This window comes from Hipposideros armiger, unplaced genomic scaffold, assembly GCF_001890085.2.
Source record: "Hipposideros armiger isolate ML-2016 unplaced genomic scaffold, ASM189008v1 scaffold_179, whole genome shotgun sequence".
Lineage (NCBI taxonomy): Eukaryota > Metazoa > Chordata > Mammalia > Chiroptera > Hipposideridae > Hipposideros > Hipposideros armiger.
In genome coordinates, this window is record NW_017731529.1 from 1107800 (window position 1) to 1131351 (window position 23552).

At 34.9% G+C, this 23552-nt stretch overlaps 1 protein-coding gene across 7 annotated transcripts in view; it reads right to left on the reverse strand.

The window, feature by feature from the left end:
* The window catches only part of ADAMTS6 (ADAM metallopeptidase with thrombospondin type 1 motif 6), a 259454-nt gene that overhangs the window by 79501 nt on the left and 156401 nt on the right, over window positions 1-23552 (reverse strand). For 5 of the 7 annotated variants that reach the window (XR_002125140.1, XM_019652413.1, XM_019652410.1 and 2 more), the window contains exons 12-14: window positions 21362-21469; window positions 11664-11809; window positions 9499-9562 (exon numbers count right to left, since the gene is read on the reverse strand). Coding sequence is in view for 6 of the 7 variants with exons in the window: in XM_019652413.1 (XP_019507958.1) it covers window positions 9499-9562; window positions 11664-11809; window positions 21362-21469 (318 nt within the window). In the remaining variant the exon portion in view is untranslated. The remainder of the gene's footprint in view (window positions 1-9498; window positions 9563-11663; window positions 11810-21361; window positions 21470-23552) is intronic. The other 2 variants (XM_019652415.1, XM_019652414.1) reach the window with 1 other exon arrangement.

A 23552-nucleotide genomic window follows, 5' to 3' on the forward strand; every position in this document is an offset into this window, starting at 1 on the left:
CTTACCCCACACCTCTCCCTGAGGGCAAGGTGTATAGTTTCAGAATGTTTGCTGCTATTTGGTTCTGATGTGGTGTAAGGTTAGACTGGAAGTTCGACAATGTCAAAGGTGACCAAACTCTTTCAGAGAAGCTTACCTTGCCACACCCACCTTCCACAGGCTGCATCTGTTATAAGAGCACTAGATCAGTGCTCAGAAGCTCTATGCCTTACTGAATCCCTTCCATGGTACTAGCCTGTTGCTGAGCTTTAGTTCCTCATTTAAAAAGTACTTTAAAAAATACTTGTCCTTTCTCTCAAAAAAAATGATTTGAAGACTTAATGAGATCATGAAAGAAAGTACTTTTTAACCTATAAAACATAAATGTATACAATAATAGCTACACTGTATTGAGTACAGATTAAGTACTAGGAGCAGTGCTAGATTTTTACGTGTTACTTCTTTATAATTCTCAAACAACCCTGCAAGTCTGATATAATCACACTCGATTTACATATGAGTTCCCTAAAGTTTAGTGAGATTAGTTGCCTTGCCAAGGTCAAATAGCAACACGTGTTACAGTCAGGATTTAAACGTAAACCAATCTAAACCCAAAGTCCATACTTTATTCACTATAATTGTACCTCTAAATACAGGCTGTGCTTTCCCGGAGCAAGGCAATCACACTGTTGAATGACCTCAAGCAATGGACTGAAGGAGAAAGAAATTGCAGAATAGCATGTACCACTGGCAAGCTGATTGAGAAAATACCTTGTTACTATATGATCTATGTTTAAATTTTAGAACAGACCACCGATGACCTGGAAAACCCTCTTTGACGCCGTGATTTTTCTATAGTTTTGATGCAAAAGGAGGAAAACGAGATATTTAAGATGCAAGAATAATACGACTTTCCATCTCAGCCAAAGTGGAGCTTAGGTTTTCCCCCAGAAATACTATCCTAGTCACATTATCAAGCAGACATACAAATCACAAATAATGTGAAACAGGAAAAACACAAGGATTTTCTTAGTTTTGGAAAACAGCTAAGTAACATCAGACAATTCTTTTTAAAAATGTAGAAAAGTCCTTTTCATAGTAACTAATCTTTCTTCATTAGGCTTTGATGTAAAATTTGGTTTATAAACAGTATAGCCATATTTTCACTTTTTATAGAAATCAAGTTATCAAGTAAGGTATTCATTCACAACACCTATAAATTCTATTTAAAATAGTTATACCATGTACACAAAGGCTTACCCTTAGAACATTTTGCATGATAGTTTTAAGTCATTGGAATGAAAAATTGCTCAGGAAAGCAGAAATGCCTGATTAACAGTCAATATTCTCTTATTCCAGTAAAAAGGAGATTCCATACACATAATAATCAAAAGTATATTTTTGAGCAGCTCTTGAGCAAACCTTTTCAGATGATTGGGTACAGGTCTGGGGGCTTTTACTTCTCTATCAGATCGTCATGTTAGATCCTACATATACACATTTGTAAAAATTGTCAGGACCTTATTTATCAGTCATTTATCTCTGTGTCCAAAGAGGGGAACTGTGTTCCCAGCTAATGAACTCATAGCATTATTAGTTCCATAAAATTTTGCTGTCCAAACCATAGTTCCACAAGGCCATGTCTATGAGATTACCTTATGATACCAAATATTCTTTGTAGTTCCTGGTTTAATGGTAAGACCAATTCTCCTATGTTTCTTTAATAAATGCTCCTGGTTTCTCAGTAGTATTAAGATGAAAAGCATATTCATTTGTTCCTGCCACAGGTACTGTCTTCACCTGCTCTTCTGTCCTGGAGACCATCATGTGGATGTCAAAGAAAGAGTCCTCGTCTAGATGCTTTTGAAGGCTTTTGAGTATGACCAATGGTGATGCCCATCCAATACACCCTGATGCAGAAAATCAAGCCTCAGTGTCTCGTGTGTGAATATACCTTTGGCCTCTAGACTGGTTGAGTTGTTATTGAGAGTGGTCAGGCCAATTTTACAACTAGAGAGACTCTTTTCAGATCTATTTTAAAATCTTTAAAGATGGATATATTTTTTCTTTTTAAGTTGCCATTCTATCTCTATGGATCTCTTTCAAACTGGGACATGCAGGACAGGAGTTAATGGGAACACTGTCATCTTTCCACTGGAAAGCTCTTTTCTTCATGCCACTCCTGTACTCCTCAAATGTCTGGTAGAAATGAAATCAGGAAGAAAGTGTGGCTATCTTTTTTTGTGCTAGCCACCTTCGTTTGGCCTACATTAGTTCTAGGTTCTCAATTCTCCTCTAACCTAAGCAAAAGGAGTGCTGTCAACCTTGTATGTTTCAATCTGATTTACCACAGTGCAGGGATCCACACAAGAGGAGTTCTCAAAGCTTCAAAATAGTAGAGTGCCGCTTTGTGGTTATGTCTCCCTTTGTCACAGCTACTAGATATTGTGAATCTTAGAAGTGATAATGTTTGCCTCTTTACTCAGGTCACTAGAAAATTCAGAGCAAAATTTGTGGCCCACCTTTAGTAGGTGGAAGGAACTAGTGATACATATTTAAGATACTGACCCCAGCTTTCTATCATTTTCTTTTCCCTATGATTTTCTAATTTATTCTATTTTTCAGTTGTGATTTTAATGAAGCTAACTCAACTCTAATCAGAGAGTTATAACAATGATAATAATTATCATTATTATACATAAAAACACGAGAACTAAGCAGTAATCTATAGGACCATCTGGTCAACCATGGAAACAAGAGGGTCAGGAAACTGAGTGGCTGTGTGTACAAATCTTAAAAGGAATGTAAATAAGATTGATCAAATACATGAGGGCATAAATTAGAAAGCACAGAGCAAGCCTCCAAGATTCATGACACTAAATAAAGAGCCCTAGTGCTCCTGCTGTTTGACAGCCTGAAATGATCTCATCCTGGGCACTGATTTGAAAATTCTTCCAGTGACATTTGAATTTATCTTTTATGTTACCCTCATTTAAGTGTCAAGAAAAGCTCTTGGGTCACAAATGACCAAGCTAAAAATGCTTATGAATTGTTTTCTAGTTCTTGACTCAAATCGATGCTAACTAATTGGAAAGTTTTCTCTCAGATCTTATTTACAGAGTCACTAGATATGATGAGTAGAGTATTAAATTGTGTAAAACATGTGCTAAGGCAGAAGGCTGATCTGATAAAAGACAAGTGTACTCTTTTGAATCCCTTAAATTAGGATAGCTCATAACAGACACCTGGGCATTATAAAATAAAAGATTACATTTAAAGCATTATATCTGTAGAAAAAAGTCCCAAGGTTGACCTAAAGGATACAAACAAATTGCCCTATAATGTTCCTATAGCAACATCCATTCTATGCCAACTGGAAAATACCGAAGTCTTGCTTGCATTATTCATTCTTAACTCTAGTCAATTCACCTTCACGATTTATCATAAAATTCTCTATCCTATAATGTAGTGTATATAAAAGAAACTTGTAGAATAGATTTTTAAAATACAGAAGTTTCTGCTCTAATATGATATATATACATTCCTAAAAAATCTCTTTCCGCAAAATTGCACACTAAAAATAATAGGCACATGGGGAAAACAGCATTAGAGGCAAGCAACTCAAAGACAGAACACTAATAAACACAATAACAATTCTAAGAAAATAGCACAATTTTAAAAACATGTGGCAAATTCTTAACAAAGAAATAACTGGAGTAAACTAAGATTTTAATCTTTTTTTTAAAAAAGGTGAAAAAAGTTAGTAAGAAAGGGTTGAGGCTGCTCAATGTACAAAGAACAGGCAGAAATACATAATAAAGATTTCTATAACAGAGCATGTGACCAAACTGAGCAAAAAGAAGAATTTGGGATGAATGGTCTTCAAGTACAGTACAATTTTCCTGTGCTAGTTAGCTGTATCACTGTAGTTTGACTTCAGCTGCTATTTTGCTTAGTAGCACAAAATAACTCAATCATTTATGAGTTAATTTGTATTACAGAAACAAGGTTGTACCAAAACTTTAAATTATCATAGTTTTTCCAGATTTATATTGAAGAAATGGAAATTAAACATATCTTAGCAACCCAAGTCACTACTGAGGAGAACTCTCAGTATGGGAAGAAAATATGGTTAAAATAATAACTCTGATAGGTAGTAAGTACTCACTAAATTAGCAGCAGCTATCACTACTACAATTACTACTGTTGCTGCTACTGCTGCCAGTATAGTAGTCCCCCTTTTCCACAGTTTCAGTTACCTGACGTCAACTGCAATCTGCAAATATTAAATGGAAAATTCCAGAAATAATTTACAAGCTTTAAATTATGTTTAAATTCCATTTAAATTCTGTTCTGAGTAGCATGATAAAATCTTTTGTCACCCCGCTCTAACCTGCCCAAGACATGAAGCATCCTTTTGTCTAGCATATCATCTCACATCATCACAAGAAGGGTAAATATAGTACAATAGGATATTTTGAGAGAGAGAACACATTTACATAACTTTTACTACAGTATATTGTTATAATTGTTATTTATTATTGTTTTATATATTTTGTTATTTATTGTTGTTAATCTCTTACTGTGCCTAATTTATAAATTAAACATTATTATAGGTATGTATGTATAAGAAAAAACAATATTTGTAGGGTTTGGTACTATCTGTGGTTTCAGACATCTATTGGAGGTCTTGGAATGTATCCCACTTGAACATGGGGAGGTCTATTGTAAAGATGGAAATTGAAACAGCTCTGACGCAGACATCTGTAGCATATCCAATATCTACTACTCCCTGCTTTCTTGCTAACTAAATTCTGATCCTTGCTCAGGAATCTACTTCTCAGGGAAGGTGACCTTAACCCCATTTTAAAAGCATACCAGGATTAGTCTAAGCCAATTATTGTAATCTCATTCGTTTGGCCAGTGACTGGCTTAAGGGTGGGCATGTGGCCTCCTGGCCAATAAAACGTGAAGGAAGTTAGCTAAGGGACCAGGGGAGGAGTTTGGGGGAAAACTTTCTTTATACAGTACTTAAGAAAGAGATACTAGAGCAGTTTTATCTCTTCTCTTCCTCTGAATATAGTCGAGCAAAAGTATTGGGTCGTCCAAAAAGTCATGACGCATTTTTGCATTGAAAAACATGGAAAAATGTGTCATGACTTTCCCGACGACCCAATACCTCAGGTGCTCTGATGCTCCACTTATATTTTTGAATTTCCCTGTCTCAAGGAATTTAACCTTTAGGCAGTTCTCTCACTATTTTGTCAGCTCTTTGTTGATTTTAAAATGATTTTTTTTAAAAAAATTATTCAGCAATTTTTTAGAAATTTCAGTCAGCATAGCCTAATCTGTCATTACCAAAAATGGAAGTGTCTTCTTACATTTGTTTCTAAAATTAAATAAGATTGATTTATTTTGATAATTTTTATATATCATATTTACAATCTTCTTTATAACAATTATTTTTCTACTGCATAGCTAGACTGTCTAGCTCTGTGCTATTTAATACAGTTGCCACTAGCCAAATGTGGCTATTCAAATTTAAGTTAATTAAACTTAAAAATTCTGTTCTTTAGTTTTACTAGCCACATTTTAAGTGCTCAATAGCTAATTTGGCTAGTGACTACCAAGCTGAACAGTGCACATATAAAATATTTCCATTATTGAAGAAAGTTCTCTTGGACAGCACTAGGCTAGATTATGTGTTTTGAAAGTTTAAACTTTCACATATTAGATTACATTTTAAAACGCCCCGGCTTACGCAACTTATGCTCAGACAGTTTTATTAACTTGGATAACATGAAAATAAATTTCAGTGTGGTAAATGAATTGCCTCAAATTCTGAACTAGTAAAGTCAAGTTTAACGGGAAAAAAAGTTAATTATGTGTATATCCATGACATAGTCATGTTAACTATATCTCTTTTATCATTTGCTAAAAGCTGAAACAGAAAAAGATAGTAATAGAAATGTGAACACACCAATAGCAAGCTCTACAATTCGAGCATCTAAAATATAATTGAAAACATTGTGCAACAATCCTGCAATGGCTGGCATGTGTTCTTTTTTCTTTCTTTCTTTTTCTGTTACCTATCGCACATTACTCACATTATATAGTACCTATGTTATTCGCAACAAAGTGTGTGCCTACCCCAGCAATTCTGTAACAATGGAAACTGACATGGGAATTGAGAGGTAGGTTTGGCGTTCTCACTCCCACCTAACACAGTGTGATACACAGTAAGTATTCAATTCTTCTACCCTTGTCTACAAGTTTTCTTCTGAGGTTCATGTTAGTTATCAAATCATTATCCAGCTTCACCAGTGCTTCCTACCAACTTCACGATGGTCATTTCCCCTCATTTATTAAAGGGTTTGATACCTGGTTCATAGTTCCACCATACACTCCAAGCCCTAACATCACCGAGTGACTTCAGCATCCACATGGAAGACTCCCCAAACTACCTAGCCTTTTCCTCCGTCAAGGTTAGACATGTACTATCATGACCACACTCCAGATCTGTCATCAAGAACAGGCTCACGTCTTACATTTTAAATTCAAACACATTCCATTCTCTGATCCCTCCCTGTTATCTCCTTCACTCTGCTTTTCCTACAACATTGGTTCTTCGATTTTTATGGATTTTTTTTAAAGTTAGGTCCTTAACTTTCTCCTGTTGGCCCATTTAACACTCCACTGTCATTCCTAATACAGAACGCATGGCTCAGCACTTCAATTGTTCTCACCAGTATCCTTACATTCTTCTTGACTTGATTGTTGTTCTGTTGTTGTACTGTTGCCTATCTCTAATCCATTCTCATCTAAAGCATAAATCTGGGGCTAAATGTTTCAATGGTTTCTTCAAGCCTCAAGGTACAGATTATGCTCTTTAACCTCCAGCCCTTGCACTTAATTTTCCTTCTGCCTAGAATGCTCATATTTTCACTTTCTTCTTTTCTGTTCAGCTTCTATTTGCCCTTCAGATCTTTAGCTTCCTATGGGAAGTAATTCCTAAATCCCTAATTAGGCTATGTGCCACTTCTATACTTTTATAGCATCTCATACTTGTTCTATCATATCGTATCACTTATCACTCTGTATTATAATTTTCTGCACGTAAGTGATTTCCCAGGAAATTATAAGATCTTTGAGGGCAGAGATTGCTTTGTTTACTCTAGCACAGTCTGATATTCACAAGGCACTCAACTATTGGTTGAATGAATGAAAAAATAATGCTAGTAACTTAAAATAATCATTGTAATTGAAGCTACGTTTAATTACTTCAAGACGCAAATTTAACAGGATTAAATGTGATAAATAAGCTAGAGAGTGTGTTAGGTGATAGAACAGGGTGAGGAAGATTAGGAGTCCCAGGGCAGTAGGGAGCAAGAGGAGTTGCGATTTTAAATACGGTATTCAGGCTAGATGTCATTGAGAAGTAAGTAAAGGTTGCGTAAACCTTTGAAGTAAAGGTGAAGTAAGAGAGTTAGCATGCAGATACTTAGCGGGGCACAGCATACAAGGTGAAAGGAAGAGACAATGTAAAAGCTGTAAGTTGGGAGCATGTCCGCCATATACAAAGGAAGGAGGCTGGAGCAGAAGGAATGAGGAGGAAATAGAAAGAGATTAATTCAGAGAAGTAATGGAAGGCCAGAGGGTGTATGCTTTGTAGGCTTTTGTAGGACTTCGGATTTAAGTAAAAATGGGGAGCTATTGAAGGGTTTTGAGAAAAGGATACAATCTGATTCACTCTGCCTCCTTTATGAAGGACTGTAGGGGAGCAAAAATAGCATGGGGAAATCCACTAAAAAGGTTACTTAGAGTAATCCAGTAAAAAAGTGGTAGCAGTGGAGGCAGTGAGAAGTAGTCAGATCTCTGATATATTTTGAAGGTAAAGTCAAAATATATTTTGACTTCTGAGGAATGGATATAGGCTGTGAGACAGGGAAAGGAATCAAAAATAACTTGAGGGTTTGGGGCTTGGGCCAGACAGAATTGACATCAGAGATGGGAAAAACTGCTGGGAGAACAGGTTTGTGGAAATGTTTTAGAGATAACATTTGGGCATGTTTAAACATTAGATGTCTACTAAAAGTTCAATCAGTAATAAGATATGAGTTTAAAATCCATTGAAGAAGTCTTGGTTGACAATATACATTTGGGGCTCCAATGACATATGGGTGATATAAAAAGCAATGAAAATTGATGAGATCATCAAGGAAATGAGTATCGGTAGGGCAGAGAAAAAGGCCAAGGACTTAGTACTGGATACTCTCAGATTAAGATGTCAGAGAAAAGAGTAGGAATGAGCAAAGGAGAATGAGAAAGAATAGTAGTAAAATAAAAAGACGACCAAGAAGCTGTATTGTCATGGAAGCCTAGTGAAGAGGAAGCTGGATACATGCTCAGAACTGACCACTGGATTTAGCAACATGGAAGTCGCCTGTGATGGGGCAAGATCATTTTCAGTAGAATGATGGAGGCTAAAACTTGACAGGATCGATGTTAAGAAAAAAATGAGTAGAGGAATTAGATATAGTAAGTACAGATATCTCTTTGGAGGGCTTTTGTTTCAAAGGAAGAAAAAAACATGGAAAAATAACTGGCAGGTTTTTGTTTTTTCAAGATAGGAGAAGTCACAACATGTTTGTATGATCATGAAAAAATCCAGAGGATGTTGGAAAAATCATCTACATACCTATGGAATAACCAAGGTGAGAGGGTTGGAGAGCATGAGAGTGAAGATAGTGGGTAACAATAATCTGATGACATGAAATTAAAAGCTGTGGTTTTTAGATAGGATGGAGGAAGAATTATCTGGAAGGAGTAATGAGATATAAAAAAGATAGGCAATCCACTTTCAGGCCCAGTCATTCAAGGGCTAAGGGAGACAACACAAGCCCCCAACTTCAAAGAGCTACAGAGGAATCAGTATCTTCAGAGGAGAGCCAGTTTCCATTAGAACAAGAAGGTGAAGGGAAGGGAAATTCAGAGAGGTCAGGATAGAAGAGGTTCTGCTGATGATGGATCATAAATTCCTGAGGACACCGAAGAGTTTTAGCAGCTGCACAGGGACAGGAAACAGAAAAAGGGATGCACAGAGCTCCATGGGGCTGGATGGCAGAGATGAGAATGATGGGGGAGTCTGGGGCTTCTTCCAGTGGCAAACATAATATGGGATAGAGAGCACAGTAAGATATTCGTGGTGGACTCAAGAAAGATAATGATGGCAAAGTCGTGAGTGTTTGGAGGACCAGAGCAGTTTAAATGGTGTGTAGCTCTCCCTTAATTCCTGCTGGGGGAGAGTGTATTTTCTCCTAGTGCTGGAGCTTTCTCTTGACTCTTGTTGATGGAATGGATGGACTTGAAGCCAGTTCTCTTCATTACTAACAATTATAAAAACTTATGTGACCATCACACACATGCATTTCTGATAAAATAGCTTACAATAAAAAAAAAGTTCCCTACTCTGAGTGAAATGTAAGCTAATTTTTCATAGCAGAGTTTGGTTTTACTTACATCTGTGTTACAGGAGCGATACCGTTTCCTTTCCCCAAGGCAATATTTTCCACCTCCTGAAGGTCTGAAAACACATTTTGTGTAACATGTGAATATAACATATCTATCCGCATAGAGAGTACATATATTGCTTAATGAAAACATAGTAACATTTACTTTAAGAAAATACAAAATTTGACATTTTATTAGTTATTAAAATAATCATGCTGGTGATGGTTAGCAATAATGATTCTGATTGTTTAATTTAAAATTAAGGCAATTTACTATGAGTAACTTTATAAGACTCTTGCCATGATTTACATTCTTAAGAAAGTGCAATTAAATCAATATATCTTCTAATTATCATAGTAAACAGGTGATCAGTTCAATGAGAGTTTTAAAATCACTTATTTATAATGAAAACTATTTTGAATCATATTCAACAAAACCCATAATCTGATGCTATATGTTTACCAAGTAGGAAATGGAAAGTTTGCTTTTTCCAGAAACAAGGAGAGGACACTAAATAACTCTCTGGAAATAGCTTCAGTTTAAAGTAATTAATGCAGAAAAGAATTTGCACTTCATTTCAAACATATGGTTTTAAAAATTAAATCTAAACATCAGATGGGTTTGTATTACATCAATACTTTATATTATACTCAAATTAATGAAAAAGTGAGATGTCAACTATTTGATTTACATAAATTAAATTTTGAAGTACTTAACAGTAGGGAAAGCCATATGTTACTATTTGAATGCTATTTTTGAATGGAGAAAACTAACTTGTACTTTTAAAAGAGGTCTGGTCATTCTTTTAAGTATCTTAAGTATTTGGTTATTAATTTACAGTAAGTAGCCTGCATTGGAACTTAGATTAATTATTCTGTACTTGTTTAAAAAAGATTGTCTAAGTTATAATTTTGGCTCACTGGTATCAATGAGGTAATTAAAGTTACAATTTTGAATATATTTTTAATGCCAGGGAATGGCGGCTCTAAGCAAAGAAAAGAAATGGCCCAGCTTGAGCCAGCTTGGGAGAAATGGGTTGGTCAGACAAAAACCAGGTGGTGGGGATGGTGGTAACATGTCTAGTTTATGAGTGGGTTAACAGTGAGCTCTGTTTAGCAGGAGGGCAATAATCAATAGAAAGTAGGAGAATGGAAACACACAACTAATATAAAGGGAAACAGTTTCAAGCTAAAAAGAGAAAGAGGAAAGGAAAACCATTTAGAGAGGAAGCAAAGAGAGGGATCCTGAGTTAAATGGAGAGAAAAAAAAATAAAGGGCCATCTTTTACCCCAGAAAGGTGAAAGTGGGGTAGGAAGCAGAAGTGATATCATAACATCATTCTGTACCAAATTATTTATTGGCAAAGAAGGCCCTCAATCCGAACTCTAGACGAAAATGCAAGCACTTCCAGCTGCTAAGGAGCAGTTTAGCCTCTGGAAGGGCAGGAAAGACTGGCCAGAGGAACAGTCCACCTGTAGTGGGCACCGGTGGAAGGGAGAAGCAATACAGCTGGTGAAGAATACTGATGGGGCTAGCCTTACTCCAGGGGGGCTCTGGCTGGAGAAAAAGAGGGGTGGGAGAGGAGCAGTCTGACCTGCATAAAGCCCTCATGGGGAGAAAAGTGGTGGCAACTCCGGAAAATGATTAATGGGGGCATGTGAATGGAAACTATTTTAACACATGGGCAGTATTCTTTTCATTGTGATTTGTGATGCGAATCAAGGCGGTTCAGCCCTTGAAGTGCTCTCATTGGTCCTTTTAATACTAATGTAGCAGTAATAATTTTATGTGACATGTGCAAAGACTTTAGGTTTCCTGGGAATAATGGGAGTGTAGCTAAGACCAGACCCAATTCATCCATAATTCAGTAGTTTTTGGAGGAGGAAATCTATCTGATTATGACTAGATTAAAAAGTCTGGCTACACCTGGGATAGATACACAATGCTTTTCTTTTTTCTTTTTCTTTTATTTTTAGTTACATAGTAATAAGGGGCAGGGAAGAAAAGGAAAGTCTGTCTAACAAGAGTCCTACTTTCCTGTGCCTAGTGCTTGTTCTGAAGACAAGCACTTGGCTCGCTAGTGAAACGTTTTTACAGATAACATGTGAAACCACAGCTTTGAATCATTTCCAACTGTGTCTTTTTGTTGGCTCCGGCTTACTTTAGCTACTTACGCTGGACTGTCACAGTGTCTTAGGGACGAGGAGACGCCTCCCCCGCAGGTCCTGCTGCACTCGCCCCATAGTGACCAGGCACCCCAGCCCCCATCTACGCTCTGGGGCCAAGTGCCAAAAGGAACACAATCTCCCTGATAACACCACTGCAAGATTTCACAGAAAACACAGAATTAGCTTTCAGGCAGATAGACCTATCAGGATAGACATACATAAGGGTCAGGCAATGACCAATTATAGGCATTAGCATTCTCCCAATAGATAACAGGCTGAGAGTTCTTTAACTGTGTTTAGACATCGGTGAAGGTGCACGTGATTTGCAAATTATCTTTTAGCTAGGCAATGATTTATAAGTCTCTGACATGTCCCAGAAGTCTAAAAAACTTGACTTGACTTCTTTTTTCCTTATTTCTCCTACTCCAGACTTTTAGTGTTTCTCATTATAGAGACCTCAAAAGTCTTTTTTAGATATTTTAGCATTAAAAGTTTTTTTCTTTATATTCCACTATTATTAGACTCATGGAATGATAACGCAATATGGAAAGTTCCCCAGTAAGGAATTTTTATGATGGTAATTGCTTTTTCTTTAAAAAAAAAAAAAAAAACGGCAAAAAAATAAAAAGGCCGGTTGAGGTTACAATAGTAAAAGAATGTGTTGTGGCATTTCATCTACATGAGTACTGCAGACATAATAAAAGTAATGCCAAGACACTAGGGATTGGGTACAAAAAAACCCTTATATACACTGACTAGCCATGTGTATAGCCCCTACATGAACATGTGTCCTGGAATTCTTCTCAGCTTTACCCTCAGCAATAAACCACACATACTGCACGTAAGTAAAAAGCCAGGAATAATTTATCGAGACGCAGACATCAAATAATCAGCTCATAACTCTAACATGATAAATCTTACTTGCAGAATACGGTAAAAATGAACCCCCCCTTTTTTTAAAAAAAGCAAGCATTTCTAGGCTTTTATTGATGCATTTTTTGTGAATTATAATCAAATGTTGACAAACCATACTGATGCTATGAAAGTCACTTGCTTATATAAATAACAATAGACAACATTATTAGAGTTGAATAACGGTCAGCAATGTTAGATTGTTAAATACAAATTTACCTCATATTAAAAAATAAAGGGATTAAGACATATAATGCTTAGAAAGTAATCAGTTTATTATACTAATTGTATATACCCAGAATTATTTCACTTTTCATCTTTTTCACTGCTACCACCCTAGACCAAACTGGCAAAGGAAATAGTTTCTTACCTGGTCTCCCTGCCTCCACTTTTTTCTATCTATAATCAATCATTCTCCAGTAAGCATTCAGAAAGATCTTTTAAAAACAAATTAGTACATGTCTCTATTTTTGCTTAAAAAACTGTGATGGTTTCCTACTTCCCTTAAATCAGTGGCCTTTGGGATCTAGTCCCTGTCTCCTTCTCTCTCTCTCTCTCTCCCTCTCTCTCTCTCTCTCTCTCTCTCTCTCTCTCACACACACACACACACACACACACACACACACAGATTGCTCCAGACACACTGGGCTTCTTTCTCTTCCTCAGTACACTAAGCTTTCCCTGCATAGGGCACATGTTTGCTGGTTCTTCTGGGAATACTCTTCTCACAATTCCTTATATTGCTGTGCTCTCATCATTCAGTTTCACGTCAAGTGTCATTTCAACAGCGAGGTCTTTCCTTGACCACCCTTATTCTGAAGCAGTAAATCTCACCAAGCCCCCTATTCTCCCCTCGCTCCACTCCAGGATGACACAGTGATTACATCTTCCTGGTTTAGTTCCCTCTTTCTACTTCAAACTACTTTCAATTACCCGGTTTATTTTTCAAATTACTTCATAGTCTCCTCTCGTTGGTATGGAAAAGCCTTGAGAGCCACATGTGCCTATTCTCTTTTAAATTGATAGAAAATAAAAATTCAGTTCCTTAGACCCACTAGCTACATTTCTAGGGCTTCATAACCACATGTACCTAGTGGCTATTTTGGACAGAGCAGATCTAGCACATTTCTATCATCACAGAATGTTCTATTGGAAATGCTAAATGTCTAGAACAATGCCTAGCATGTAGTAGATAAACAACAAAAATTTATTGAATGAAAGAATATACGAGTTAAATCTTAAAATTCTGTGTCCTGTTTTGGTTCCCACATGTCAGGAAGGAACTGGAAACACTGGAGGGTAAATCAAGTCAAATTCATCTTTGTTTCCCTGGTAGTTGGCACTCAGTGAACGTTTGAGTGGTTGTAACATAAAAGACTTTTTAGGGAAGTGCTGTCCATAAAAAATTAGGCAAGAAGAAGTCAAAATTTGGTTGGCTATCAAGTAGAACATTCTGACCCTTAATCTAATAAATATTTATGTAGGCCATTAAGATTATGAGGTTTGACAATGAAAATTACCATGAAAGAAATCATCTGTCCAAAATGATGAAACAGAGGTTATTGGCTGAACCAATAATACATTATCAACTCTGCAAGTAGGGCTGCTGATAACGTACACTTGAGAGGGAGAGAATGTTCCAGATGCCAGCTTATGACTTACCTAATCGACCATGAAGACCAACTATGTATACCGATTGTGTCAGCCCTTCACCTGTATAAAAGGCACAACATTGGGCCAACTAATCTCCTTTTTATATTTTTGTTAATAGAAGTACCTATGTGTAAGAATATTTATTCCTGGATCTATTTTCCTATGAGAATAACTGAGTCATGCTATATTGATCACCAATTACTCATTGTTTTCCATGGTTTCCACTAATGAATGACAACACTTAAAAAAATTCCAAATCTTAAAATTTGCCTACTTTTTTCAAGTTGGAAATTTAGCATTATTGATTTCAAATAACATTAAAGCTTGATTTTACATTTTATGAAATCAGAGAGCTGAATCTAAAGCTCAAAGGGACTTTAGCATTCATGTGGTCTAAGCAATTCATTTTTCAGATGAGGAAACCATTGCTTGAAGAAGGGTGACTTGCCTAAGATCACTTACTGGCAGAAAAGGGATTATCTGTGCAAAAATGCATGAAAATCAGCAAAAAAAATTCAAATGGAGGTATAGAATTATATATCTGCAGACATTAAAGAATAATATACTCTACCATTTTTACTACATAAAATACAAGCTAACACTAAAAAAAAAAAAAAAACCAATCCACTTAGCTGCAACTGTACACCCACATATTATCTCCTTGAGTAATCATAAGTGGGAGAGAAAATAATTCACTCTTTCCATTTTTCAGAAGACAAAGGAATTGTGAAGGCTGTAGGTTCCAAAGTATTTAATAATATTGTGATACATATTTCCTGGAGTCTCACAAAGTAATGGACAGGGGAAAAAGTCAAATAAATTCTCTTGTTTTCCTTTTAAAATGTATTCTTAAGGTAAAAGATAAATGCTATATTCAATTTGCAAAATGTTGCTCAGCTCTCATCATTACTTAACATCTACACAGCAGTAGTCTTTCATAACTGCTTTGCTAGAATCTTTCATTACTGTATAAATTCACACTATTTATTGTATCTATTCCATGGAGTTATAGCATAATAGATATTTATACCAGAAAGTTAAACAACAAAGATAAATAGGTAAAAAATGAAGAATTCATAGTAATAAAATAATTATCATTAATCTAGCAGTTAACAAGACACCAATGTCTAATTTAACAACTAATTAACACTTAGTTAACTAGTTAACAAGCTAGCAACTTCAGTCTGTGTAGTCAGTATTACAAACCTGAGTTCTCATTCTAACAATATCTTTAGTCCAAAGTAAGTCATTTATTCTTTACTTTAGTTTCCCTAAATATAAAATGAGGACTAACTTTAGTTTTCGATTCCAATATGATTTGGATTAGGAGAACTTTAGAAATTATTTCTATGCAGACATACCTTCAAAGAAGTTAAAATCTGTCAAAGGACTTGTCTGATTTTGATCTCTGGCATAATGTTGTTTTGTGTTTTGTTTAACATCCCCCCACTTTGTATTTATAGAAAAGGACCTCTTTGGAATTCTTACTACTTTCCTCCTCTGGTAGTAGTCTTTTGATGTAGCACATGGTTTTAAGAGAAGACACTTATTTAACTTAATACATGCTTTGAGAAATCCATAGGGGACTTCATGTGGATCAAGTTTTTGAATTAATTTTCTGGGTGATTACATGAATCAATAAGTACTGGTTTTAATGTAAGTCATAAGTAATATGATTAGATTACACCAAATAAAGCAACTTGAAGTAGATAAATCCTATAAGCACAAAAAGGTGAGAATTTTGAGTGTTCTATTTTCTATTTTTATCCTTCTTCTTTTTTTTTATTTTTTGCCTGAAGTTGCCAAACCTGTAAAAGCTTTATTTCCATAGGCATAAACTTACTTCCTTTCTTAAACTAGAAGAGTTAAATCTTCAATGGGAACCAGTTTCTAATATTTATGCTAAAAGGTTATATCTAATCAAATATATAATAATATATATAATAATATATAATAAAATATTCTAAGTATCACTCATGTTACTTCAGCCCAAATGATCCAGGTAGGTTGGATAAATTTGGCTTTTTTTTTTTTCTACTTCAAGCGTAATCAGACTCAGAAAGGTGCAACTATCACATTCTAAATATAAAGTCTTAGATTTTCATTTTTGCTTTTCATATTCATTCTAAATACAGCAAATATATTTTTAAAACTATCTAGAAAGACAATACATTCCAGTGAAGCTTTAAAAGTTTTCTTAAGAAACAATTATTAAACAACATCTTTTGCTATTAGACCACTAATTTTCATGATTTTCACATCAGGGCATTATCTTCAAGCAAAAAACATTCTAAATAAATTAAAAAAATCTAACTTTGAGAATTTGTCAGAATTCCAAATAAAAAATTTTCAAGATGAGTATACTTAAAAAAATTTTTTTTAATATTTAAAATATACATATTTTTTAACTAGAGTCATTTTAGGATGTGATTATGGTAAATCTTGTACCAGAGCCAGCACTGGGTACAGCCAGCATCTGGAATGAGAGACCTCTAAGTAAACCCTAAGATTTTAAAGGAAGTGATATTGGTGATTCAATATATAATAGAACACTCCTCCCAAGTCAGGAAAGCTGAAAGTTGGAGCACAGCACTATGAAAAGCCTTATCTTTCCACTGTGCAGGTGCAGGAATGCTGAAGCTTCTTTCAGCCCAAATTCTAAATCAGAACTTGTCATCCCATACTATTTAAATTTCAAGAGCAACTGGAAGAGCAATTCCTTCTTTAATTGCTGTGTTCATAGTTTGGGACCCAGTCAAGACATATTATATTCTACTCTAAGATCTAAGGCTGCAAATATTCTATTATACATACAGTACTTTAGAAGAGCATATAATAATCTTATTCTAGTCCAGCCCAATGTTTACCATGAAAAGATATTAGGAATCAATGTCATATATATATCCAAATGCTGGGCTACATCTCTAATTGGGTGTTGTGGAATCACTAAATCAATCTTTGGCAATAAACCAAGTATTTGAAACACTCTTTGTAGCCACCATCAGAGCTTACAAGGATTGGGTTTTGATTATCCTTAATATCCTGTTCAGTAACAATCCCAACACTGCTATCAAAGTTTTTACAGTCTAAATCTTTGTTTATTATTTCGTCAAATATGGCATCCCTCCGATTGTTGTCCAAAGTGCTATTGCTGATGCCATGTCTGAAGTTTGTTTGGCTTAAAGTTATATTGATTGATATGCAGGAGTATGACCCATGGACGCACAGTACCAACCAGCGCACTGTCTGGGCTCATCAAATGTCCTCCTTTGGTTAATGCTACTGTCCCTAAGCACACCCATTCAGACCATATGGTTCTTATTCAATCCTTGAATGGCTTATTCAGGCAAACAGCCAATGGCTGTAATAGCAATGTCAGACCCCCCAGGACTCACCCAAAGATCAGTTTTTAATTTTTTGGCCATATTTCTTACTCCATCTGCTAAATGTGCATGGAACAGTTCCCATGCTTACATGGAACATTTGTGGAACTGCGCCCTCGGGCAGGGATCCCATATCTTTTGCAGCCAGAGTTTGACGAGATCATTGTGGATCCAGTCCTCTGGATATGTCTATGCTATCACTTGAACAATACTTCTCCCCTGACCATTAAAAAAAAAAAAAGATTTGTTCAAAAAGCTATGAGCAGCTTTGGTTTTATCCTTCTGGCTAGACAGGATGTAGGTTCTTTCTTGACTCTTCTGATGAGAGTAGATTTGAAATTTAGAGTTAAGATCAGAAGTTGTGTATATTCCATTCATGTTTCTGAGACACAAACTCATGCTTACACTCTCTGATGCTTGTAAGCTGTCAGTTAAGACAGTTTGAAAAAAAATTTTCTGCCCACTATCACCTAAAGTTGGCAAATAATGATCAAAAGTAGTGATGATGCTCTAGTAATAAATACTATCACCTTTCCTTGGAGGAAGCCCATAAAAATATCCCTGAGATATTATCTCATTCCATCCTCACAATATCTCTATGAAAGATGTAGAAACAGGCTATCTCTCATTTTAAAGTGGAGATTCATTGTTTTGCCAATTGGAACACAATTGTGTATTCTTAGCTCAATGTTCTGTCCACAGTAAGTTCTTAGTGTGATTTCTGAGATAAACTGTTACAGGTAGATAAGTGAAAAATCCACTTAGCATTAAATGGTAAACTACCTTGTCACCATCTATCCAAAGCTCAGTGACTCACTTTATTCCTGTGACAATGAAAATTTGCTTTTTTTCTCTGCAAAATTTGCTTTTTATGTCTGTAAAACTTCCCATCTAAAGGTAAAGTAAAATCAGAAACAGTGTAGAGGGGCAAAGTTTTAAACTTTGGAATTAGAAAGACCTTGGCTGGAATCTCAGCTCTGCTATTAAATTGCTGTGTAATCTTTGACTTTCAAGTCTTACTTTCCTCATCTGTAAAATGGGTTTAAAACAGTACCCACCTCATACGATTTCTGTCAACACTCAACAGAACAAATAAGTGCCTGGCACAGTGTAAGTACTTTAAAAACATTAATTATCATCATATCATTATTGGTATTGCCAACTATTTTTAGATGACGAGAATATAGACCGGCCACACAAAGCTGACCGACCTCACCATTGAAATTCCACTTTAATTCTGTCACTAGCTCTTTGCATGGCTTTTTGATTTGAGTCAAAATTCTGAGCTCTGGTTTAATTTCCAGGTAGATATAGCCTTAGGTGGAAAATCTGCATTTGGCAACAATAAACACACATCTTCTTAAAAGTAATAATAATAATAATAACTGAAGTTAACCACAAAAATTCATAAATATATAGTATGACAAATGAAGTTAGTGAAAAATAAATTAAAGATAAATTCAGAACTGTTCAGCTCACATGTCTAATTCTTTGTACTTTTTTTCTCCTTAAAAATATAGGTTGATCTAGTTCTCTGGAAGACTATTCATTAATTCATAATTAATGATAGGAATACATTGAGGGTTTTCTCCTGGTGTGCTATTCTTTTTCATTCTAGGAGACTACATATGTGTTTGTATTCATTCATTCATTCATTCATTCATTCATTTAAAAATTTCTTAGTGCTATTCCTAAAGCAGGCTATTGAACTTCCATATCCCTGAAACAATGGCTAAGATTTGTTTTGTAGATTAATTTTAGATGGTGAAATCCAACATATTGACTTTATGAAACTAAACTCTAATGCTGTGTATATAGAAGACCTCTTGGTACACAAGCTTTGCTAAACTTACAAGGCTCTTAAATAGTTTTTCAATGAGTCCAGATGCGCTGTTGAGGTATGTCAGAAGTTGACAAGGGTCCAAAGACAGGGTTAAGGAGGCAGTCAAGGGGTTCTTCTAACCAGAGCATTTCTATTCATATCTATCTATATCTATATCTATATCTAATCAGAATTATGTAGACTTCATTTGAAGGAAGGGGTTAGGGATCAAAAAGTTGACAACCATTAAATAAATTAAATATGTGAATCTTTAGAAATCAAATATATTTTTGCCCATTTTGTTCACTTTCTCTTGTCTGTGCTTATTCTTATTTATGCTTACAAGAATTATATTTCCTCTCCATTTGTTTATCTATATTTAATTCAATACTGTTAACTTTACTATTATTGTCTTCTAAATATCACTCAAAATTGTCTGTAGTTTTCAAGAAATATGCCATCTCTATCATATATATGCACATAGCTATAAGATATACCATTTGAGGGTACTGTAATTAAGCACAAATGATAAGATATTAAATATGGGTGTATCGTGTATATGATTGCTGGGATTGAGCTGTTTTCTCAGATAGCCACTACTTCTGCTTTATTTACTTGGAGTGATTATATAATTTATAGATTGCTTTAGGAGAGCTCAGAGGTGTTTAAAAAAAATAAAATTGTATGCTTCAGGTTAAAATATAAAGTAAAATAAAAAGAGCCATCAGGCTTAGTGATGGTATTATTCCAAGCAAACAGAAACTGTGGCCCATGGATTAGATTACAAGAATGACGACCAATCGATGGCAAAAAAAAGCAGATTCTCACTGTGATTTTCCCCCCTTACAGTTGTGTATTTCTTCTAAGTACAGACTGATTTAAATTGCTACTTGTCGTTGACAAGAATTGTTGGTTCCAAAATAAACCTAGACTGTTGTTTCAAGAATGTGGTTCCTAATATTTTCTATTACTTCGGTGAAAAAAAAAAGAAGGAATTTTTGGTAGTGTGTGAAGGTCTCTGTATTTTTATTGGCTACTTACATAGTTTCAAAAAAAGATCCTTAATCCTTTAAAAATGACCCTATCAATTCATACATTTAGCATAATTTACCAACATTTCCAAACTCAGCATGGAAAAGCCATCAACATGGCACTAGGTCATGGGTCTTGAATGAAGCCGTCAGCAAGGATTAATAAACTGTGACAGCTTCCCAAAAGCTTTCATTCTTTTTATTTAAACATCAGATTGCAAGCTGAAATTCAGTGTAATCTTTGTTGAAACTAGCCCAACTAACATGGAAGAAGTCAGAACTGAGAATAGACAACAATAGTAGTTCTTATTGTAAATTCAGTCCACAGCAATAAATTCCAGAATTCACATACAGAGCGATTTCTAAAGAACTTCAGGAATAGCATAAACTATTCCTATCTGTTTCAACAATTTTTAATAATGATATTTTTGAAAACAAGACAGATGAAACTAAAATTGTTTAGCTCCAATTTCTATGCTCAATATATTGTTTAATTATTCTATTAGCCTTTTCTCTCATACTGCAATTTAAAGGTGACTCTAGTTAGACTGTAGGTATAAACTATTTTGGAATCACATAATTTTCCTGGGAATTATTTATCATAAAAATACAGACATATGACTAAGCAGACTATTATGTAAGCTTGTTGTTAGACATTTTCTGTACAACTATAACTCACACACATGCATACAGAAAGGTGAAACTGACCCAAATGAGTTACTCACTATAATTTCTTAAACAATGCATATTTGTAGATAACAAGATATGACAATTAACTCATTAGAATAGGAATTTATTATTTTCTCAAGTACATTTTAATTATTAATAGTGTGCATGCTATCCTAGTGGTTGACTATCAACACCAGAAATTTATCAAATAGCTAATAATTCTTTTGAGCTTACCCCTTTTTCAATATTCCCGGTTTGACAGAGTGTTCCCTCAGCTGCAGGAATACTGTTGGTGACACAGCGGTTGCTTTTGCTGAGACACCAGAGCTCTCTACACACTTCCTAGGAAAGAAGGCAAAAGCAAGTTGATCAGAAGTAAAGACTAAAATCATGTCCACTTTTCCATAAAATATACCCAGTCACTCAGTATTACTTTTCTCTTGCTGGTGCTGAAGCATCAAAGATGAGGATTTTGGAGAAGGCTCTTATAGAAAGTCGCTTACCCATTTTGCAGAACCATCTAAACATTTGTCTTTATAATTCTTATTTAGTGGATAAAGTATATCTTAGATTTTAATATTAAGATTTTTTAAAAATAATGTGCAGACATTTCATTAAAAAAGATGAGTAGAGAAAAAGAACGAATATGTAGAAAGGAAATATATGTTTATTGCTCTCAAGAATATACAATAATACAAACTCACCAATTATAAATAGAGTGTTGCCTGGTAGATGACTTCCTAGATCTACTGTAATATTCAAATAAGGACCATTCAAAGAAGAAAAAAGAGACCATAGGAATGGGCAGTGAGTAATTTGTAAAATTCAAAGATGCCTAAAGAACAATCTAGCAATGTTATTTGCAGTTCATCAACACAGCCCACCACCATAAAAAGGAAATTTGGTTTAAACAAATGCTGTTATTTATGTGCCATTTCCACAACTGACGTATCTCAGATGTTGTTTGGAGCTGTCTTGTCTTCTTTACTATGATTTCTTATTATCCTACTTCAGCATGGGAGACTTACAACATTTATTCTAGTATTGGCAATATAAAATACATTTTGTTCACACATTATCAGATTTTAAAATAAGCTGTCCAACATATCCTTGACTAAAGTGTTTTAAATAACAGCCAAAAAAAAGAGCTTACTTTGAAGAAATACTCAAAAATTTCAGTTTTGCTTTACATATGATCACCAACTAGCATCATTAGTAATATTACAAGTTTTTAATTTAAACTAGGACCACTTAGTATAAAACATATATTTGCAATAAAATTTTATTAATCTGGGATGCAAATACAAATTTATATATAACATTCAATTCTATTGCTATTATTCCCCAACTGCTCTTTAAACTCTCAAAACATAATTATAAGAACTATGTCACATATCACAAGAAAACAAAATTTCTGTAACCCTGTATGGTGATGGACAGTAACTAGACTTACTGTGGTGATCATTTCACAATATATGTAAATATTGAATCATTATGTTGTATACCTGAAACTAATATAATATTATTCATCATTACATATCAATTAAATTTTTTTAAAAAAGAACTCATGTGACATTAACACAATTCAGAAATAAAATGAACTTAGTCAAACATTCCTACAAATGAAAACACCCCACAGAGAACAGCAAATTAAAGGGATTTCTTTGGGCCTTTTTCTAGGATCTCTACCCCCTACTCTCTCACCAGGCAGAGAATGAGACATATAATTTCTATTAGACTTTCAAAGTATTTTTAAAAAATTGTCTACTTCATTTACTTTAAGCTCCATTTTATTTGACTTATCTACTTTAAACTCCATTTGGAGAACTATTGGACTAGGAGACAGTTAAAACATTAGAAAAAAACAACAACATGTACTGTGAATCATAATATAAAGATATAATTTCCTGACACCAAAAAAACAAACAACCCAATTAAAATATGGGCAGAGGACATGAAGAGGCCTTTCTCTAAAGAGGACATACAAATGGCCAATAGGCATATGAAAAGGTGCTCAACTCACTAATTAGAGAAATGCAAATAAAAACCACAATGAGATACCACTCACTTCTGTCAGAATGGCTATTATCAATAAATCAACAAACAACAAGTGTTGGCAAGGATGTGGAGAAAAGGGAACCCTCATGCACTGTTGATAGGATTGCAGATTGGTGCAGCCACTATGGAAAACAGTATGGAGGTTCCTCAAAAAATTAAAAATAGAACTACCTTACGACCCAGCAATTCCATTCCTGAGTATCTATCCAAAAAAATCCAAAACACTGATTTGAAAAAATATATGCAACCCTATGTTTACTGCAGCACTATTCACAATAACCAACAGATGGAAACAACTGAAATGCTCATCATTAGAGAATTGGATAAAGAAACTGGTACATTTATACAATGGAGTATTACTCTACCA